Raw genomic sequence first — 22,105 nt, 5'->3', positions numbered from 1 at the left:
TTTTCAAACACAAATAAGTTTTAAACCTTAACACATATATGACAGCGTATATACATGCACATGTTAGGATCTATAACTCATTAAATCTAATATCCAGCCTTTAAAATGAAAATAAACCAAAACTTATGCCTTTTTGATCAAATAAGAGAAATATCTTTGCTCCATTCTGAGAAATGTGCAGTGGGATTAACTGAATCAAATCTCTGAGTGGAACCCGTAATGGGAAGGAGAAAACTCAGCTGGAAGAGTTGGCATGATTTCCCTCCACCACGCATCCGCAGCATTTTAGGAAACACTGAAATGCATACTTGACTCTGAGAACTGGCCCCTCATCACTGCAAGTTGTGGAGAAAGGACACATTTCAACAACTAGACAGCAAAGCCCAGGGCTCGGAAATCTGGGCGGCTGAGCTGAAGGCTGGCAGGACCCCCGTGCGTCTGACTCTTCCTCCCGACAGTGAAGAGGGGCTGCCCCGTGATCAAGCCTCCACAACCAGGCTCTAGTATCTGAGGGTTTCGACTTCATCTAACCTCTGTTAGGGTGTGGAGATGACAAAGCTATGAAGATCATTCAGCACATTTGGCCCGAAGAAGCTTAAAAAAATGTAAGCCACCCACGGGCCCAGACGGATGTGTACTTAGGCTTTATAGGAGACGCCGTTTGCAAATGCTCATTTTTTACTGCACTGTTACTCCATGGTAATGCATTTTATAGAAGCAAAATTCCCTATTCCATATTTAATCCCAGCTGAGGTCTTATGTTGAAAACAGAGGTGCATCAGAGGAAGGCTTGTCGTACCTCAAAGGAAAAAATAAAAGACTACAGCTCCTAAAGTGAAAATTATGTTACAGCGATGGGAAAGAAAGAATTCCGGGTGGAAAGACAGTTTTCAAGCACATGGGGTGATATTTATGTTTACGCTTTGTGAACTTTGAAGCAGTATGTAGCTGGTTATAAAGGTTACAATCCAATCATTCATAAACGGCCATAAGAAAAGTGTACGCAGTGTTTTAACTTTCTAAAACTGCACTCTTGTCATCACTTTAAACTACAGAATCATGTTTATATGTCTAGGAAAAGCAATTAAATTATTAAAAAAATACCTCTCTGAAAACACCTGCACCAATTGGTAGCCTGTGGGTCCTGCACATTTAATCACAGGAATAAGCACTGAAGGCAACATTTCACAGTTCTGTGCTTCTTTTTCCAACATCTTTTAAGAAGACTGCTTTTATGTTCTCTCCCTGCTCCTAAGTTCACCCGACGCCGAGAACGGCGTGTGCAAATGTTTCAGAGGGTGACGGCGGTTTTCTCAAAGCGGAATCGACCCCACGACAGCCACCATGGCGGGGCGGCGGGCTCCGGCTTTACCAGGCTGCAGGGACAAGGCGGGCTCAGCTGACGATCGGGGGGCACAGGCACGAAACGCCCGCGCTCCCCAGGGACGGGGCCTCCGTGGCGCCAACGTCAGTGCCCTTTGGAGACACAATCACCAGGACAAGGGCTCAGGCCTCAGCAAGCCTCGCCGCGTCCCAGCCGCGTGGGGATGCAGATGCTGCCCCGGGAAACCCACGGAACAAATGGCTCACTTCCGTGGACTGTCCACAGCCGCCTATCGTTTATCTCCGTGAAAGGGAAAAACATTCCGGGACCAGGGGAAGGCGGTGTCATTTGTCTCCTTTAGAAATGCCCTGGTTTGGGTCAGAATGCCCTTGTGACCGGATTCCGAAACCCACTCTGGATTTCACAGATGCCCCCACGACACCGTGGGACAGGAAGGGCACTGAGTTTAGGGGATTCATATATATTTTTGCAGACTGTAGGGGGGAGGGAGGCCTCTGAAAATGTTTTACCTGGGAGGAAATGTCTTACCTGGGATGGAATTTTACCTCAATTTCACTTAAATCTTGAGAAACAGAACTAAAAAGCAGAATCCTGTCCTTGAGGGCCACACGCAGTTATAATTCTGACGGAATCAGAAAATCTCAGGGACAGACTTCCTTCATTCTAAGAAAACCACTCCAAAGAGACTTCAGTTAAAAAATATGTAAGCAAAGACACCTCTGAAACAGAGACTGGAGATGCTGTTGGCGTCATGAGAAAGCACTTGGACTTGGGGGTAAAGGCTGCCTTCGTGAGTCCAGCAGACTCCAGGGCTTTTAGGGGGAGGATTTCAGGGAGGTGGACCAGGGGGACGGCTCTTCCATCCACAGCTCCTAGTGGCTGAAGCCCGAAGGCCGGGCTGAAGGCCAGAAGCTCACACCACTGTTCTCATGAGCTGTCATGAAACTATCAGTTTTTCACTTACTTCTGTAGCTCTCACTGTTGAGAGCTCTCATTAATTCTAATAATTCTTCAATGGATACTTTTAGAATTTCTAAGTTATATAACAGCATTAGTGATCACTTCCCTGCTTCCTTTCTCTTTGCTCTCTGACTCTCTTATTTCCTTGGTCTAAGGTGGATCCTTTTCAAACTAGGCAAAATGATAAAAATAAAATGGCGTTGCACATGAACAGCAATTTTTTTAAAAGCATGGATTTAAGAATCAAGAATCAAGAAGCTAGAAGCAGGTCATAAGCTCAGAAGCTATTAGAACAGCAGTTCTGGAGGGAAGCAAGGTAGCCAACCTTAAGATAGTGGCAAAGAGAGCAGGAAAAACGCAGCCAAGACCTACTGTGGACCAAGGCGGCGCAGGACAAGAAACTAGAAACAACGCCGAGCTTCAAATATAATGATAATTTAAAAGGTGCGCTATGTGACCAAAACCAGAAAGATGACTTGTTAAATAAATATTGATATTCATTACGAAGAGTCATTTGAAAAGAACTGAAATGCTCAAAATGAATTAGTATTACCACAGACAGTTCCAATAATAAGGGATCAAGAGAAATTAGAAAATATGATTTTCTATATATTTTATTATAGCTGTGCCTAAAATACCATTTAATAGTTATTTGTAATCGGTTCTCATTGCTAATCATTGTACCCTATGTCCCTACACCCTAACCATGGCCTCGCGGGGGGCGTGAAGGCAGGAAGGAGCCCCTGTGCTCACATCGCCCGTCCGAAGGCCACGTCCCCGCCCCGGCGCAGTCCCAGGCGAACTCCGTCGGCCTCGCCTCCTGCAGTGGGCCCGCGGGCCCCTCCGTCTACATGGGCGCGTCCCTCTCCGTCTACACGGGAAGTGCTGTCCATCTGCTACTCAGCCCCTTCCTGGGGCCACGGTCAAATCTTTGCGGCTGGGTGGGGCTGACCAGCTGACTGGCGTGCGGGGCCTGGGCTCCCCTGGACGCTTCTGCAGGGCCCTGGACACGTACCCAGGTCCCCGTGGCCACAGCCCAGTCTATGAAAAAACCTCGCGTTTATGGAGCTGAGGCGACCTCGCTGCACTTGGATTGGACCAGGCCCCACCGAGGAAAGGAAACACACACAACACACTTCTCCTTAAACAAGAAAAAGAGTTCGTCCCGATCATTTTACGTCCCCAGTTTACTTGTTTGGTTTAAGGAGGAAGAACAGGACCATTTTTCCAGATTTAAAGATGAGTGAGTGCAGGGGAGCAGAGCCCAGGAGATGCTCACGGGAGGTAGTGTTTGAAGAGCTAGAAGATTCCTCTTGCTTCCAGGAATGAAACGGGGCTCAGTGGCTACTCTGGATCTTCGAATGGAACTGAGCAATAGTGGGATATGTGCCGGGGAAATTCCAGTTTAAATAGTTCTGGAGGTGCCACAGTCCTTGGAGGGTCCTGTGAGACACTGAAATATGAACCTGATTCAAGGCTTTTAAAGGGAACAAGCACTAGAGTAATGCAAGGCCTTAGGACAGTAAGAAGCTCAGCAGCTGCACATTAAGGATGAATTACGTCTTGAACAAACTGATAAAGTAGTTCTTGAAAATGAGAAAAGTATGGATTAATAGTTTCCCAAGTAAAACTAGATGCAACTATAAGGCCATGAACAACTTTTTCAAGTTAAAACATTCAGTCTAATCACCAAGCTGGAATTGCAGAGAAAAGTAAACGTATCATTTCCACTGTTTTTAATCAATTCTCTCAGGAACCTCTCATTCATGTTTGCTTTTTTCAATATCGCTAAGAATTCTGAGTTGTATTGGTTAGACACTGGAGCAGATTTTCAAACCATGCAAAATTATAATTTTCAAAAATAAGCTTGGGGATGGAGTTTTGGAAATAACACTTAGGCTCATGCGGACCCCAGTATCTGCTATTTACTCAGAATTGCATGAAAAGGGGGGGAAGGAGAGTGTGAGGCAGCCTTTGCTAACACCAAGTACCTTCATCGTAAAGAAAACTGGGAGGTGTTCTCTGTACATTACAAGCAGCAGAGGTCTGCTTAGATTTTACCTTTGTCAAACAGCAAAGCTGCAGTTCAACTGCCTCGTGTATTCTCGTGAGCTCATAATCATTACTAAGGCGCAGGGCTGCACTTAGGTCCTGTCACCTGTCACTACACTGTCCTGCTTCCTGAATCTAATGGTTTCTAAGCGGAAAACACATCGTGCGCCTGAGACAGGACTTAAACACAGGATCGCCCGCCTCAGCGAAGGCGGGGCAAACGTAAGCAACCGCGTGAAAAGTAATAAACCACCACTCACTTCTCAGCCTAAATTATTATTCCTATAAACAGGGTGTGTACCAGGCTCAAAATGTTACACAACAACGTCACGCTGGAACTCAGCACCTGGGCTCTCGAGGGGTTTCTTCAGAAGCCCTGTATTTAACCTAAATGTGATTTTTTTAACCCTTGACAGCTAGACAACCAACTCAATCCTACACTTTATAGTAGTCTGGAACCAACAAAATTTGCTTTGTTCGTTACTAAGTTTTTTACTGGTGATTGACGGCGCAGCAGTAAAAGTTGTGCAATTTTCCGCCATCCTTGTTTCTCAAGGTTTCCTCTGCACTGAGGGTGCTTAATTTTTCCAAAACGATCACTGGCATTATGTCAGGAAACAGGCAAGGGAGGAGAAGTGACAAACATTGAACAAAATGAAATTTACTTTTGGTTACCAAAAATTTAAACAGAAATAACACAATTCTGTTCTTATAGTGAGCAAAGAAATTATGAAACTACTATGCTAAGTTCTCATAAAATGATAGATTGTTAAATATTTACCAATTTTAAGTATTTACTAGGCGCAAAACATCACTCAGGTGGCTATGCATGGGCAGAAATCTCCAGTATGAAAAATTAAAAATCCATTGATCTAAATGCTTAAAAGGTCTGGAATATTTTTGAATCTTAATTCACTCTCCAGGGGATGATGTTTTTTTTTAAATATCTGAAAGAGCTTCAACAATATATTAAACTTGATCCCACTGACTGACATCTTTATGACTTAGTTTTGCATTTAGATCAGACTTTCTGTCCATAATAATACTCCAAGAAAATTATAAAAGCTGTTAATGTGATATATTCTGGTTTGCCTTTTAATATTTTTATGAATCTAGTAACACTAATTATGAAAATAACTAATGTATATTATATGTTAAAAAATAAAGATAAGCACAGGAAACAATTACTATTAACATTTTCACATATTTCATGCAATGAAAAAGTCTATATAAGTGTAATTTATTCTATATACAATTTATTCTATATAAATATGCAACTTTTATAAAATTTAAAACATAGTGTTTATAAAATTAGAGAAATTTTTTTTTACACAATATTTTTATAATCCTTTCCCATATTACTTAACATGCTAAAAAATATCACATCATTTTGATGATGTACAAGATTCTATAATATGGAAATATAAATCATTTAACTATTTCTTCTTTTGCTGGGCATTTGATGTTTACATATTTTTGCTGCACTAATAATACTTTCATGAGATTGTTGAGAAAATCAACATAAAGCCCTTCTATTACTCAAAATAAAGCCTAACAGATATTAATCACTACATACAATAACATAAAGGTTAATAATTATGATTGATATTATAAGTTATAAATTTTCCCCTTGTAGTTTTTTCATGAGTTTTACGCTTTGAGATTAAATGCATTTTCATCCAGTTTTTTCTATAGCTTTCTTTTTAATAATTCTCTAAAACATCTAGGCATAATATTAAGGGATTGAAGATAAATTTTTGTTCTAATACTAAATCAATTATCTCATATCAAATATATATATTGACTTGTACAATTATTTATGCTATGCCATTATATAAAATATATATATGTGCTCATTACAATATCACATAAATAGTTAAACATTCTTGAATATGAGCAGGTTGCTTTCGAATGAATCCCTGAAATGTTTAAGCAGCAGTGTACCTTACTGCATTCCTTTTATTTTAGACAACAAAACAAAATATTTTACCAACAGTTGGCCAATCCTATTTATTGTAACTTTTTTACACAGATTTTCACCACCTGAGCTAAAATAGCAGCTGTCCATGGGAAATAATTGCAGAAATATTTTGCCCATTGGCCTGGAATCAAACATATGTTTTCCCATAACAACTAAAATATAACTTCCTTTTTTGATATGTGTTAATTATCGAGGAGAGTTAATTACAGAGTTATACACCTGGACTGTCAGACTGGCATAAAATCCCAGCCTCACCAAAGGAGGGATTTTCACATATATTTCAATTTTTAGTGTTTCCAATATTTGAGATAAGAGTATATTCTTTAATAAGTTCTTTTGACACTTTTTAAAATTTAACATTTCTCAAAGATCATGTCTAAACAGAGCAGGGGGAGTCAATAGCTCAGCTCTCCACATCTAATCAGTGTTGGGAGCCAATTTAAAATCACCATGGCGGACAGCCTTTAGTCTGGATGATGATGATTTCCTTTGCACACATATGGAGGGCATTATGATCAGCTTCACAACACATCTCAAGCATTTCTATTAGTGTACGAATTTTAAAAAACAAAAATTGGTAAGGTAGCAAGTTTTCAACATTTTGGTCTCTATTTCCAAGTTTATTTATATTATTTTCTTGCATGTGGAGTGTTATCTAGTTTGCTTGCAACGGCATTGGGTGAATTTTAGGGTTTTATTACCAAAATAATCAATGAAGAGGCAAAGTCATCTCTCCAAGCAGATCAACTACAATGTGTGAAACACTTGCCAGTGTGCCTGTTGTCAAGGAGCTATGGATAAGCGCTGGGTTTACTGAGGATTGACAGGGTGTGATTCCAAGTGTCATTCAAGATTACCCAAGATTACGACACCTACAGATAAATGCACAGCTTCTCTTCCTAAAATTAAAACAAACACACAATGGTACCATATGGCCAGTCAGTTTGTCTAATATATTTTTCCATCAAAGTGGATATGGCTTCTCAGTAATCTCTGTGAAGTTGCCATGTAGAAAATAAAAATAAATCAAGTATTACCTTCTGTATAGTAATGATTCCTTCCTGTGTGTCTTTGTCAACAGAAATCTTGAAAACCCCCAGTCCATCACCATCCACAATCCTGTATTCCATTTCTGCATTAGCGCCTATATCTGCGTCGGCGGCTTTAATTCTGGCCACGACAGAGGCAACTGGCAATGACTCAGGGACATTATATTGGTAAGATCCTGTGAAAGTAAAACAAAAATGAGCCAAGCCTTACACCAAGCTAACTGAGAAAAAAAAAAAGTATCTAGTTGGCTATTGTGCATCATCTTTGCTTAATTTGTTTTTATTTTTTCATAAAGAAGACGCTAAGGCAATACGAGGCAAGTTTGACAGTCTCAAGACAGTTCAGGGGGATGACTCGGTAATAATCAATGTGTGACTAGAAACGCAGTGACTAGAAAAGGCAAGGGAAGAATCTCCACTTCTGTACTTTTGGTGGTGGGAACTATGCTACTTTAAACACAAAAATAAGTTTAAAATAAGCATACATAGAATTAATATACAACCATCCCATGTAAAGAGAATATAATGAATATAATACAAATATTAAAGAACAGAAGTAGTATAGCTTAGGTTTGAAATGCACAAATACAAGCCTCCATGGTTCTGATTACTTAATGCTGCAATTTACATACTAGTTCCTTTTCCTAACAGTTTCGGATACTGGACAGGGGAGTTTAGGAAACACACTATTAGCCTTGTTTCAGCTCCTGAGCTTCCAGGGACGAAAGCGGACTGTGGGTTGTATGCGGGGCCGCGGGGGCCATGCTGCCAGAGCAGAGGCAGGGTTAGTGGAACGGGGCAAAGAGAGGCAAAAAAGGAGAAGAAACTTTCTCTTGTAAAAATTCCTCTTCAATATCCCTCGACTCAAAAAAAAAACCCCCAAACCAACCAAGTCTGGGAAGCAGGTGAAGGGCCGGCCGCCCTCTGCGGCGAGGACCCCCTGGGAACACGATGCTCCACCCCGTCCTCTCACCTCCCGCGGCCCCGCTCCGGGGGCCCACAAACGCGGGGCCCGAGGGGAGTGCGAAGGGACATGTGTCCCTGTGACACGATCACGTGAGAATCGCTGCTCTCTGCAATTTTCTAAATGTTGTGAATAGTTCCTGATTTTTAAAGAAATGATTACAACATATGCTTATAATTTTGACCCTTTGCACGTATCCAGGATTGTCCTTAGCAAAATCCAAACTTTTTAAGGTTAGAATAGTAACCAAAGGATGGAGAAAAATCCCAGCAAAAAGCAAAAAACCCAATGGCACATTCTTGGCTTCTCTGCCTTTAGTAAGTAGGAGAGGATCTAATAAACTAGAAAACCTGTGCTCTCTCTCATCACATCATGACAGCCGAAACCATAAAAATTCTGTGTCACTTTTTATCTCTGTAGGCTTAAAGAAAAGAGAATTTTCATTCAGAGCTCAATATAATTATATTATTGTTGGTATATTTTTAATTCTACAATCCTCACCTCCCCCCTTTATAAACCATCAAGAGCAAAATTAAGGATAGGTTCATTTTTTTAATGAAATGTCTGCTTTGTAATAATAAAAATATGAAAATATATAAAATGAAAATGAACTATCTAAAGAAGCAGTATTTGAAAGAAAGCAGTGACATTCGTATCTGCAGAGGAAGCTTCCTCGCCTGACATCACTCGTTCCTAAGGTCTGTGTGTAGAAGCTCAGCTCCCCGTTTCCATCAAACAAGCATTTTAGAGACACTGTAGTCTGTACAATTTCCTCACATCCTTGAACATTCTAAAGAAGTACCACATACACTTACAAAAGAAACAAAAAGGCAACTAAAAGAGCGAGATAAAATGCTTTCCTACAATCAGGACATCTCTACATACAGAACGTGGGTTTTTTTTACCTTTTTCTTGGTTAAGTCAAAAGCCATTTGGTCAAAGAAACTAAATTGAGGGCATGCGGTTTTCTGGTTCTTTAGACTGATTTCTTTTTAAAACACGAGTGTTTGCACAAGAAAGATGTGGCAGAACTTAAAGGGAAGTTCAATGTGCCTGAACTGGTTAAAAAGGGCTGGGATAAGAAATGAAAAGGTTCAGGACTGTCCTGTTTTGATTTTTAAAACTAAAGCATTCTTTTATATTACTCATTGCAACAACCACATTAAGTTACAGAATACTTCAAAACGTCTTCAATAAAAAGGTTAATACATAAACAAACGTAATAATCATCTAGCATTCAAATAATGTGCATGAAGAACCGTGTATTTAAGAGAGAAATACTACAAATATATGATTGTTTCTATTTGTTTTCAATATCCTTCTTACTCTATATTTCTGAATTTAAACCATGCCCCTGATGAAACGAAATGTGGGAGACTGTAGGAAGATCATTATGTGTTGAGAAGAATTGGAAAACGTTCCTTTTTAAACGCATTTTTATAGACGGGCAGGAAAGCCACGTAACAAACCAGCGGGCTTACTTCGAGGAAAGCGAGGCGGGTTGTCGTTGACGTCGGTGAGGGTCACGGTGACGGACGTGGTCCCCGAGAGTCCTCCGTTTTGACCAACCATATCCTTTGCCTGAACAACAAGCAAATACTGGTCTTTAACCTCTCTATCCATGTTTGGAAGGGCGGTCTTGATGACTCCTGTAAAATTTCAAATCCCAGTAAAAAGCATCACGATTCACTGAATTCACACCGGGGAAGAACACCGACACGGGAGCAGGCCTCGGGGGCGCCTCTGGCTGCTTGTGTTTATTTTTAATAACGTCCATGCGTATGGAAGGCCAGAGAGGAGTATCTTCCAGTGTTATGGCGATATGGTTCAGGAAATGCCAAGTTATAAATAAACAAAACTAACGCCTCTCTGCAATACGGGGAGTCACCTGTGCAAATATGTGACAGGGAGCCTCTCCTTCCCTTCTCTTCACCCTCTCCAACACCTTAATTCCCGGTGACGGGAAATCACCAGGACCCCTTCAACTATGGTCTCTACTATCCGCTGTTCAGCAAAGTAACGGAAATGCTCTACAAAGAAAAATGCTGAGAGTCGTTTATGTTTAATAAGCAAACACCATTTCAAACTGGGGCTACGATGCCGTGTCTATAGGTCTGAGGAAAGAGTCCTACAGATGACAAGGGCTGTGCTAATGGAAATCCACACCACTAAGAATACTGGTGCGTTTGGTGGTTGGTTGTTTCTAATCTGTTGCATTGATATTGATAGCCCTTAAATATTTTAGCTGTATGACTGATTGATTTCAGAATTTCATGTTGCTTGATGGGGAAACTTGACTCAGTAATCATTATTGCAGTGAATTCGTTATTTTATATTAATAACTACATTAATTTTATGTAAGCATATTAGGCAATAATATCTAACTATGGGATGCAATTTAGTTTAATGATGTTATATGTAAATATATAAAATGAGATACATACCTAATACATATAATATACTTAGTATATGCATATCTAGGTAATATTAATGAAAATGTATGCATTTAATATTGGTCTGTAGAGACCTTGAAACTAGCAATATGAGGTCATCCTTATTAATTGAATATAAGGAATCCAGAACCTACTTAGTCATTTCTTGCAGTTTCATTTGCACCAATAAAGACAATGCCTGACTTATGCACCTTGGACACATTTGTTTATTGACTTAGCTTGAAAATGTCTAATCTATTTTATTAAGAAGATTCTAACTTTTAGGATGAAGTCAGGATTTAAATCCTTGCTGGCTCACACCTGAGGGAGAGGAAGTCTGGTATCACGGACTTTTCCAGGGGGAAACCGGTTTTTTGATAGAGGATGATTCCTTGGGAAGAAAATAATTCTATACAAATTTGGATAAACATGCTTTTTTCCTCTTGTTCAGCATAAAGATTATTTCAAATCCTCCAAAACGTTTTAAAGCTTAATTTTAAATTGTTTAAAGGCTGATTCTCCAGTGGACACGTATAATAATGGTCTGTGTGTCTTATATTTCAGCTCTAAGTATAAGTTATAAGCCAAGGTTATGCTGTACTAGGCCTGCCCTATACTTGACAGTGTCCTATAGCTCGGTAACTGTTCTACGGGTGGGAACAGATGAGAAAAGCTTTTCAATATTTAAGAATAATTTAAGCAATAAATTACTGGTTCCTAAGACTCCAAATGATACGTTAGATATCACTCATACTATACGTAACCACAATTTTTTATAGATCTGAGCATTAGCTATCAAATACAAACACACACACATACATACATACCAGCAATGACATCAGTATTTTAGACATGTAAATTATACTTCAATTAGGCCAGTTTTTTTGTTGCTATTGTTTTTAACAATCACTTATTCTAATATACTAACTGTTGGGCACTGTTGCTATAATCACAGTCGTAGAGGGTCCCTTTGACACTCACTGTGACCCTGTTTAAACCATCTTTGGCTTAGGGTTCTGCAATTTACATGTCTCCGCCTCCCCCCTTTCTTTCTCTTTCCTTTTTTATGTTAATAATCCTTTGTTATTTGTAATGCTTTTTAAAATACATTGATTATTGAATATCAAAATTCTGACTGAGAAGTGTGTTTCATCTAGATGACAAAATATTGAGTTTTATAAAAATTGTCCTATTCATTTTTCAGTTGAATTTCTATTCAGCTCTCGTTTTTCTTCTAACATCAATAGGTGAGTGTTCATCTTTGCACATTTATTTTGATGGAGAGAGAGCCACAGCATCTCAGCTCATCAGCAAAGGGAATTCTGCAGCCCCATCCGCTCAGAGGCTGGCTTAGAGGCACTTTTCTTGAAAGGAAATATAGAATCATTAGGAGAGAAGTCCAGCGGTCAAAGTCACTCACTTATTTTTTGCACCTCTAACTGTGTCTTTACAAGTAATCCTATAAATAACACTTTCCCAAAGCGAAAATCATGACAAAATTTGCAAAGTAATGCAGCTGGCAAAGGCAATTGCTAAATACTTCAAGTATTAAACATATTTTTTGACAAGGATGAAATAATTGGAAGAGAACTGAATTTAAATAGGGACATTCAAAAGTGACAGATTTATAGTCCTATGGCTTTTGCTTTTAAGCATAAACTGTCTACATTTGGAAAAGCCATCTCACATGCTGGACTGGGTTTGCCTTTTGCTGTGTATTATATAGACACCCAGGCACAGGGCAAGTCCTTAACACTGGCTGTGACGTGGCTGACGCCAGCCATGCTAGTCGCATCCCTACAGTTCTGGGAGGGTTTATGGAAGACAATAATATTTAATTTCAACAACCAATAATGTTCAGCTCCTCTAATGAGAAGAATATTTCCTGCAGCTAATATTTCCTGCAGCTACTTAGAAAAGAGACTGGATCAGATTTTAGGCTTTCTGAATGATTTTTCATCTGACCCAGTAACCCAGAACTTTTCACTTATTTATAATCCATGCCCACAAAAAGCACTGTGCCTGTGCAACATAAATGTATCACTTACTGTTCAACAACTGCATGGTTTTTAGTTGGAAATAAATTTGTCCACAATTCTCTAATACCCTACAAGTCACTGATTTTTTTTTTTTTTTTGGCATATTCTGTCACCATGGAATCTTCTTGAGAACTGAAGTGTGCACCACTCCAGTGTAGGGAACCAAACAATCCCTGGGGCCCTCCCTCTGCTCACTCAGGCTCTGGATTAGCCTCGGAGTCCAGGCAGCCCCATGACCCGGGGAACGTGAGGCCGAGGGCATCCGTGCTGTGCGGGTGCAACACGCACTGGGTGTGCCAGGCGAATGAATCTCTTCCCAATACTCCGTATTTATTTCTAAGTGCTCTGTCTAAGCCCTGGATGACTGGCTGTGTCTACCTTTCAGTGAAGCATACGCTGGAACCATGAAAAGATGGAGAAGAGCCAGCAGTAAAGATGAAAGCTCGGGGACATCAAAGAATTCCAGAGCTGGCACCAAACCGTCCGAGGCGGCGGCTCCTGGAGGCTGAGGGGAGCTTAGCAGCACCCGACAGGCGGTGGCACCTCTGCACCCCGAGCCCGGCCAGGAACGGGACACTTGGCAAGGGCGATGGAAGGAGGATGTTGCTACGTCTCTTACTCAGGTAACATTAGGAGATAAAGACACATGTAATATACAGGATGGGGCAAACGTGGGCTTACGGCTGGGAGTACGTGAAGCATTTATTCTTATATTACTATTACTTATTGTATGATTTTTCCATTTGAACAACAGTAAACCTACCTTTGCCCCACCCTGCGTCACGCAGGTACCAAGCAGTCAGCAGTCGCACCTCCACGTTTACTAAAGGACTCCTACGTGACAAGAGACATTTGACACCCGAGCCACTGTCCAGGGCCAGCTTCGCAGCCTTGTGACCTGCACCGTCACGCTGGTCCCTTGCATGGTTTCTTGCTCTGCTGATGGCATCCTGAAACCCTACTCATTTTAGAACGAGGAGCCTGCATTTTCACCCTGAACTGCACATTGGCAGCCAAGCCTGCCCTGCGTGAAAGAGGCCGAACACGGGGGGCTGCTTGCCTGCAGGATTACGGCACAGGTGAACTCACCGCAGTGATCTCAGTCCCTCGGAAAGGGGGGGCATTGTGAAGACAGGTGACAGGGGTCTCTGCAGTCCTTTTAACCTGGCCCTCTCGTTTCTAGTGCCATTCTATGGGCTTGATGCAGGAAATTGTCAATATTAGTTTTTGCAGCTGCTCACATCCTTGTTGTAGGGATGGAGAAATTAAGGGGGAAAATACAGCTTCGTCTGGTCATCGGGCCTGTAAGCAGTGCTACGATCGACCACGAGCTGCGAGGTTGCAGCAAGGCTGGGTTCGGGATATGCGATCGATAAGTGGTAACAGTGATTACTAATATGATCTTTTAAAAAAGAATAATATTAAATTTATTATTAATAAAGAAATTAGAAGTTAAAAAAATGTAGGATGTACCTACTCGTGATTGCCTGGTCCTTTTTTAAAATATAATCTTGAGTTGGCATATTTTCAGCATCAATTTAGAGATGTAGAGAATAATGTCATTTCTCAGAGAACAACAGCCCGGACACCACGTGGGGAAGCCTGACTCGAATTTAATTTACAGCTCTTCATGCCCCCAAGAAGTAAAAAACTGCCATGTTTGGCAGAAAGATACATTCTTGGGGGCAGAAAGTTCAATCTCCATCTTATGGGTCATGAGAGGGAAAAATTCCCAGGACAGCTCTGCGCTCATGGCGCAGACGGAGAAGCCCCAGTGGCCAGGGCACCACAGACTCCACACCAAGAAAAACCAGATTCCTTCATCGCGCCGGGCACGACCCTCTAGGGCCTGAAGCGAAAATTAGGTGCAAAGCACTGACGACGTGGCCCCATGCGACAGGCGATCGCCGGTCGCCCGCCCAGCGAGGCCTCCCCTCCCCAGGGCGGATGCAAGGCCGCCCGCTCGCAGGCCGGATGGCGAGCCCGCCACGGGCAGGAGCGAAACGTCTCCCCTCGGGAGGAGCCCGCGCTGCTCTCAGCCGATCACGTAACACGGGGGAGTCTAGCCTGCGAGCCAACTGTCAGCAACGTGGCGAGGTCCCGCAGGCGGTCAGGAGGGGCCCCAGAAGGGCACGAACTGGAGCCCAGTCCGCGGGTCTATCGTGGAAGCAGCCACCAGTGTGTCCACACTCACACGACTCTATCACAGACAGGCCTCCCCCTGCTCCATCAGAGCCATTTCTTCTCGCCCTGCCCTGCCCAGGGGCTCTGAGACTCTCCTGCCCCGTGGCTGTCAAGCGGCCACCGCGGTCCCCGAAAGCGCTAAGGAACGACAAGCTGGGTGTAAGCTCACTTCTCCGCTCGTGCATGATCACGGCTGCCGTCCTCAAGGGACATTGAGGATGTCTACCCACCGCGGCGATTTGAGAATGAATTACTATTGCCATTTTCAAAATATATAAAAAACAGGGTAAGTGGCATTAATGTATTCAGTTAGGGTCATAGGGACTATCAAAAACTCATAATCATAAACTTGGCTATCTGAAGAGCTCCTATCCGAGATAAAGGCAAAGTATTCAAACATAAGGAAGTTTTGGATTTTCACACCGATGAAGAGACGCCATGGCACACGCCCACCCATGTTCGCACCCATCCACTCCTCCTTCCCACGCAGAGCCAGAAAAGCAGAAATGATAAAACATTATTTCATAACCGAGATAGTGCTCCAAATGACACCCTTACTTAACGTAAACTACTTCAGCTTCAGAGCAAAACACGGCATCTAGCCAAACCACCACATGTTCCACGGAGGCACTCTTGCAACCCATCATTTTTTTTTTTCCTCTTAAAATTAAAAATGAGCCATTTAAGTTGGTCTTTAATTTAACCGGCCATCATCCTGTCTGCGATGCCTAAACTAATTTCCCTGCAAAATCCAGCCTCTAGGAGAAGCTGGATCTACTAGTGATTTGGCTGCACGGCAGGCAGATCTCTGCTGGAAAATTACATTTCACTATGTATAATTCCTCTGTGAGTTCACTGAATAGAAACCAAAACTACTACTTAAAGGTGAATAACCAAGATTTTCGTATGCAGTCAGGAGAGCGCCGTGGAAAGGGTTTGTCATGTATCTTACAGGTAGGAATACTGACAAATGTTTTTTAAACTGTTCTTAAAAGGTGCTATTGTCTTCATAAATAATATGCTACTTACAACAAGAACACACATACTGAAAGAAGCACCGTGAAAACGTTCTCAGTGCCAACTATAGTGCATAAAAATAACTAATATTAAATCACTGCCGAGTGAGAACTGGTGACCTTCTGAAGAGTGTCATGTTGCAGTTTTTACCTGTCCTGGGTTCCACCGAGAAGTACGGCTGGCCCTGCAGAATACTGTAGACCACGCGGGCGCTGTTGCCATAGGTAGGATCGTCAGCATCTGTTGCCGTCACTTGCACCACTGAGGTCCCTGCACGTCAACCCAAAAACCAATGAATTAAAAACTTCCGAAGCCACGAAACAGAAGAACTCACAAAACGCTGACGATTCTACACCCCTAGATGTGTTTCTCAGTTTGCATTTTGCATTTTTCTTGTTTCAAGGCGCACGAAAATTTGATAGCAACAGAACTGATATACGCTCATTAAGCCCTCAGGACTATTTAAGGGGCATGAAAACAGGCCGGCACAAAATATACGATCGATGATGCCATTAGACTGGGATATACTCAGAATTGGATGGGACTCAAAGTGTTGGCATCTCATCCATCAGGGTCAGGTAACAAGTTTTCATCAAGAGCGATCTCTCTAAGGCTCAATCGCGGTCCAGGAGGCGGCGCGGCGAGGCGAGCGAGAGCATCCTGACGCCCAAATCGCCGAGGGGATCTCACCGCTGCAGCCAAGCCGGACAGAAACTGAAACTCCATCAATTGAACAACCAAGACTGGATTATTTCACTTAGCGCTTTCATCTCCAGGTCCACAGAAGTAAGCCAGTCAGAAAAAGACAAATACCACAGGATCTCCTTTATGTGTGGAATCTCGTGAAGCAGAAGCATGGGCACACGGAACAGACTGACAGCTGTCGGGGGGGGGAGTTTGGGGGACCGGATGGAAGAAGGTGAAGGGGTTAAGAAAAACAAACACACACACACACACACACACACACACACATATATATTACATAACACAGGGATACAGACAACACTGTGGTGATCGCCGGGGGGAAGGGGTGGGGGCAGGTGGAGGTGGGCAAAGGCCAGGCGAAGGGGAACAGAAAGAGGCTTTGCGTCGGGCAGTGGACCACGATGCAGGGTGCGGATGATGTGCTGTTGAGTTGTGCACTTGAACCCTATATGGTTTTGCAAACCAATGTCACCCCAAGAAATTCAATTTAAAAAATAAATATTGGATTAATATTTAACTAGATATTAGTTGGCTACCCTATCTGTTCAGTAATAGTTTTATTTTTCATTTGTTTCTACTAATTGATTTAAAGCAAAAGCATGACATGAAAATGTCAACCAAGCCCGTCAAAGGAGGAAGAAAATGACAGTTTTAATAATTGCATTATGAGTTGTTTTTCCACATTTCGTATGATAGAATGCCATACTGCGTCTTCAGCTGGCCACGTGTCCATTTATTCCCTATGGAAAGCATTCGGTGATCTGTTGTTTTTATTTCCATTTGGAATGTAACCTTAAAAACGTTAGATATGTTTGCTTAGCTTATGTACTTAAGCACATGCTATTTTATCGATTATGTCCTATCTGATGGGAATGGGGCAAGCTCTCTTTATAGTGTATTCTACTAAAGTTCAATTTTGGCTCTAATAATTTCTTGAAAATATGGCATTTTTCATCTAACATTTCCTTTAGATACATTTCTACACAAATCCCCCTTTCTAAATGTCCTCAATAAGTCATTAATGTCCATTTTGTGATAAATCTATTCTCTTCTCCACACTATGATTTCCCTTAGCAATTCCATTTTCTTTAAAATTAGGTTGAAATTATGAAGTAATATATATGGCACCATTTTTTTTTTAATTCTGAAGATTTTTTTGTTTTTTGTTTCTTGTTTTCTCTCTTTCTTTCTATGATCTTGGGTGATTGTGCCCCGTGGATGCCTGGTGGGACCAATTAGTGAATAACATGTTTGAAAAACCCTTTTTAAGAATTAAGTTTTGATTTGTTTTAAGATGTTAGAATCGATGACATTGATGTCCATTTCCTCTATAATGCACCATCTTACAGCACTATTCATTCTAGCGATGTGATTAGTACTGATTTCCTACTGCAGGAAATTTGTGTACAATACATATTCTTCTGAAGTGTTCATTACTTTGCTGTAGACACACAGACATATTCTCAAATAACTTTAAAATTTCCATGCTTGCCAATGCTCTTCTGGCAAAAATAAACAATCCTAAGGGCTTGTGTTTTAAATCTTACAATTAGTCAGCATGTAGTGAAAAAAATCGCCCTGAATATAAACACTGAAAGCCTGTATTATATACACCATACTACCTAGTGGTTACTATAACTACTTGGTTAGAATGAAATACTTTGATAAACTAAAAATCATTCAACCTATTTTATGTAGAACTTCACTGTTCTTAGTTCAAATGTTGCTATTAACCCAGTGATCTCAATTAGTGTCAATTAATTCCTGAAGACATTTGAAAATTACTTTCTCAATAGTTCTGAACCTGTTGGAATCAAACAACTAAAATAATGCGAGCAAAGTAATCACGCTGTTCGGTATCAGGGTGGCACCACTGAAACCACAACCACGGGGCATCCCTTAGGCTCTAAAACAAAGTTCCCCTTAATCCACGTAGCAAAGGAAAACCTTAGCAAGCCAGTGAAGAGCACCCGCCGCCCATGAGAGCACTGGGGAAGAGCTGAATTTCTCTAACGCCCCTCAAAGCTTCCTGTTTTGCTAAACATTGCTCTTCTGGGGAGGACAGTCGCCTTCTCTTTGCTCTAACACCTCCAAAATCTCCGCGCTGCTCTCGTCACTTTTGTGACTGTTGTTTCTGTTATTGTGGTTAAGCAGCAACAGCATGAAGCACTCTGAGGATGTGATCTCTACAGAGAAAGTGTGAACAAGCTCATGTGGTCCAAGAAATGCTTGCATAGAAGCTTCTGGGTGAAAACACTGCCACCGTGGTTCAGAGTTTTTCCTGCCCACGAGCATCGATCCCTCTGGCCCATTTTCCATTTGGGTTTATTTGGCAGCAAGAGCCCTGGTGGCCCAAATAAATTCCCTCTCCCATCTGATAGGAACAGAAATCTCGGTTCACTGAATTCTGACTTCCCCTGAAGGGCACACATCCCAGCATAGTAGATGTGTCGACTGAATCCTGGAATGAATGAAATGACCCTTATTGAATGTAAAACAAATCACAGTGGGTAAAATTTTCACATGTTAAAATACAAGTTCAATTATTATTTTAATAAGTGTCCTCCTTCGAAACCAAAAACAACAGGAACTAAACATATAAAGCTATTGGACTCTATTCCAGCCCCATAATGTTTCATGGTTTCCTAAGGTCATCTGAAGTTAAACTCCATACTGGCAGAAACTATTCCAAAGGTACGTGAATATATGGAACTTAGAACAGAGTTTAATGTTATTTGATATAAAGTACATACTAGAAATACTTTACTTTCTATTTTTCCAGTAATGGGGAAATGTCAAAGGGTCTTGGAGCAAAACAACTTTCATCATTCTTTGTGTATTTCAAACTGAGGATCACTTTCCCATTAGTATAAACTCAACATAAATTTTCATTTATTTAACCTTCTGGAGAAATTAGAAAGAGATTAACTGCGGCATGTGGATGGACATCTATCGTTCAAGAATACTCTACAGCAAAGAGAGTACCAGACCTAAAGGACAGTCTGTCTAGCCACAGGCCACCTGCCTGATACCTGGACCACAGAGAGATGCTCAGAACAGCCCCCCTTATCTACTATCAGGAGACAGAAAATAAAAAAGGTCATCACACGGCTGTGTCTGCCAAGACTTCCTAACTTCTTAAGCATCCTTTTAATGAGCACTTTTAAATTTTAAATTGAAAAGGGAATGTAAAAACTAAGTGGTTTCTTGAAAACATTGAGATAGCTCTTTAAAATAAGTTTTGCCATAAAATTTGCCATAAAATAACGTGTTGAATAATAGGATTTGGGTCCTGGCTACTCACAGGTCTCCTACATTCCCCTCGCCCTACCTGGCAACTGTTATACAAACACATACGATGATGTCGTTTTAAACACAAACCCCCTAAAATCAGACACCAACAAAGCTGTGCGATCTTTACTCACCCACAGGAGACATTTCGGGAATCCCGGCGGTGTACGGGCCGTCCAAGAACTTGGGCTCATTGTCGTTGATGTCCTGGATCTTGATGACGAATTCGGACTCGGGCTCCACGGGCTTATTGGTGAGCCGGTCCAGCGCCTGGGCCCGGAGCGTGTAGTAGGCCTGCTCCTCGCGATCCAGCCTCTTGGTGGCATGAATATCCCCCGTGTTCTCATCGATAATAAAAATGGAACTGGCCCCTTCGCCTGACAAGATGTATTTGATGGAACCATCTCCTTTATCAACATCAGAGTGAAGCTGGTGAAAAATTCATGTGAGATGAGATTAACTTACAAGAGTCAGCGATAGGCAGATATGCAAAATCCATTCTTACGGGGGCAGCACACGCAATCTTATTGTTCTTGGAAAGATTAGCTGGTGCTCGTGACAATTTCATTTCTTCCTGTAAACAGCCTCAGCTCCACAGGTATTTGATATCACTCCCAAAGTTAGGGACTTGTGGGGTGTTTTTATCTGACTGGGTCTGTCCTTGCCAGATTTAGAAATTTTCTTTGAACTCAGCCAACATTCAGTAAACATGTATAATGGGCTGACTTGGTCTTATTCCAAGCAAAGGGACTTGCTACAGGACATTTGTAAATCTAGATCTAATGCAGCATTTAATATGCTCAGAAAGCCCTGCCTTCTCTAAGGCCGCCCCTCCCTCGCACCCCACTCTCCACTGCCTGATTATCAAGTGTGGCTATGTGTCCATCACTAAATCAGTCCCCAGATCCTGTTCTAGACTTCACAATTTGACGCTGAAAAAAATTCTGCTGAAGTTAAAATTTTAAATCAGTATGTGCCTGAGACTCCAACTTAAACCCTTTCTCCAAATACCAAGAACTGCACTGGATTTGCACGATTAACCCGGCGTCCATCAGGGGCAGCCCGGCTGATTTGTGTTTCCTATCTGGGGCTGTCCCCTCCGCATGTCAGAACATGATGCTGGACAGGAGAACCTTAGGAAGCTCAGAAATAATTACCCATTTTCCTGAACTCCATCCCCCGAGAAACCCCAGGCCCAATCTGTCATCTCAACCGTCTGTCACTCATTCCCTGGAACGGCCTTCGTTCTGGGCTTGGAGTAAGTGAATGCAAAACCCGATTTCCCCAACGACAAGCCGCCCCGTCCTCCAGAGCGCCGCGTGCCTCTTTAAGAGACAAGGTGTTGCACGCGTGAGACGCGGCCCGAGGCTGGCGCCGCTTCCCCCCGCTCCCGCGGCTCCGCCGCCGCTCAGAGCAGCTGCGCTCATTCCCTGCTTCAGAACGTTCAGGCACCTGATTCCCTCTGTAGCTTTTACTCAGGACTAAATAACACCAAAGTAATGAATTTCTGGCACCGGGTATAAGGTAGATCTGTCCAACGTAGATTACCGAGTGGAGCGCTGTTCCGCGTGTCTGTCCAGCACGCGGAGAAGCCGGAGTTTTCTTAAGTCATCCTCAGGGTCACTACTCTGTCCGTGTCTCCCTCCAGTTTAAGGCGGAGAAAGCTGGGGAGTATTGCCGTTTGAGTACTGAGTGCTTCTGGGTGCCGGGCACTATTCTTAGTGCTCCCTGAGCCGTATCTCAGCCCCTGCTCGCAGGGCTCTGTCGTCCCGACTGACGGATGAAGACACCGAGCAGAGAAAGGCCAAGGATCTGGCTGAGTCACACGGCCAGCTCTGCGGCCGCACCAGGACCGGGAATCCCGGCAAGCGGTGGAAAGGCCCATCGCCCCCCCAGGGCGAGCACCCCGGAAAGGCTGGCGCAGGCCGCGGGCCCTCACCTGCCAGCGCCCCGCGTCTCAAGGAAACTCGTGGTCGCGCGACCGCTTCCCGAAGGCGCCTCTCCCGGCGGGTATCACAGCAGGACACTGCGCCCCCCAGCAACACGCAGAGAACACCGGAGTGAGACAGGCGCCGGTGCACGGAAA

At 42.5% G+C, this 22,105-nt stretch overlaps 1 protein-coding gene across 1 annotated transcript in view; it reads right to left on the bottom strand.

Annotated features, from left to right (window-relative positions):
• CDH7 (cadherin 7) overlaps positions 1-22,105 on the bottom strand; it is a 95,334-nt gene that overhangs the window by 35,935 nt on the left and 37,294 nt on the right. The window contains exons 2-5 of the mRNA XM_016211999.2: positions 20,154-20,448; positions 16,174-16,293; positions 9,833-10,000; positions 7,376-7,563 (exon numbers count right to left, since the gene is read on the bottom strand). Coding sequence (XP_016067485.1) covers positions 7,376-7,563; positions 9,833-10,000; positions 16,174-16,293; positions 20,154-20,448 — 771 coding nt within the window. The remainder of the gene's footprint in view (positions 1-7,375; positions 7,564-9,832; positions 10,001-16,173; positions 16,294-20,153; positions 20,449-22,105) is intronic.

Source organism: Miniopterus natalensis, chromosome 7 (assembly GCF_054644295.1).
Source record: "Miniopterus natalensis isolate mMinNat1 chromosome 7, mMinNat1.hap1, whole genome shotgun sequence".
Classification (NCBI taxonomy): domain Eukaryota; kingdom Metazoa; phylum Chordata; class Mammalia; order Chiroptera; family Miniopteridae; genus Miniopterus; species Miniopterus natalensis.
This window is presented reverse-complemented; position numbering and strand designations above follow the sequence as displayed.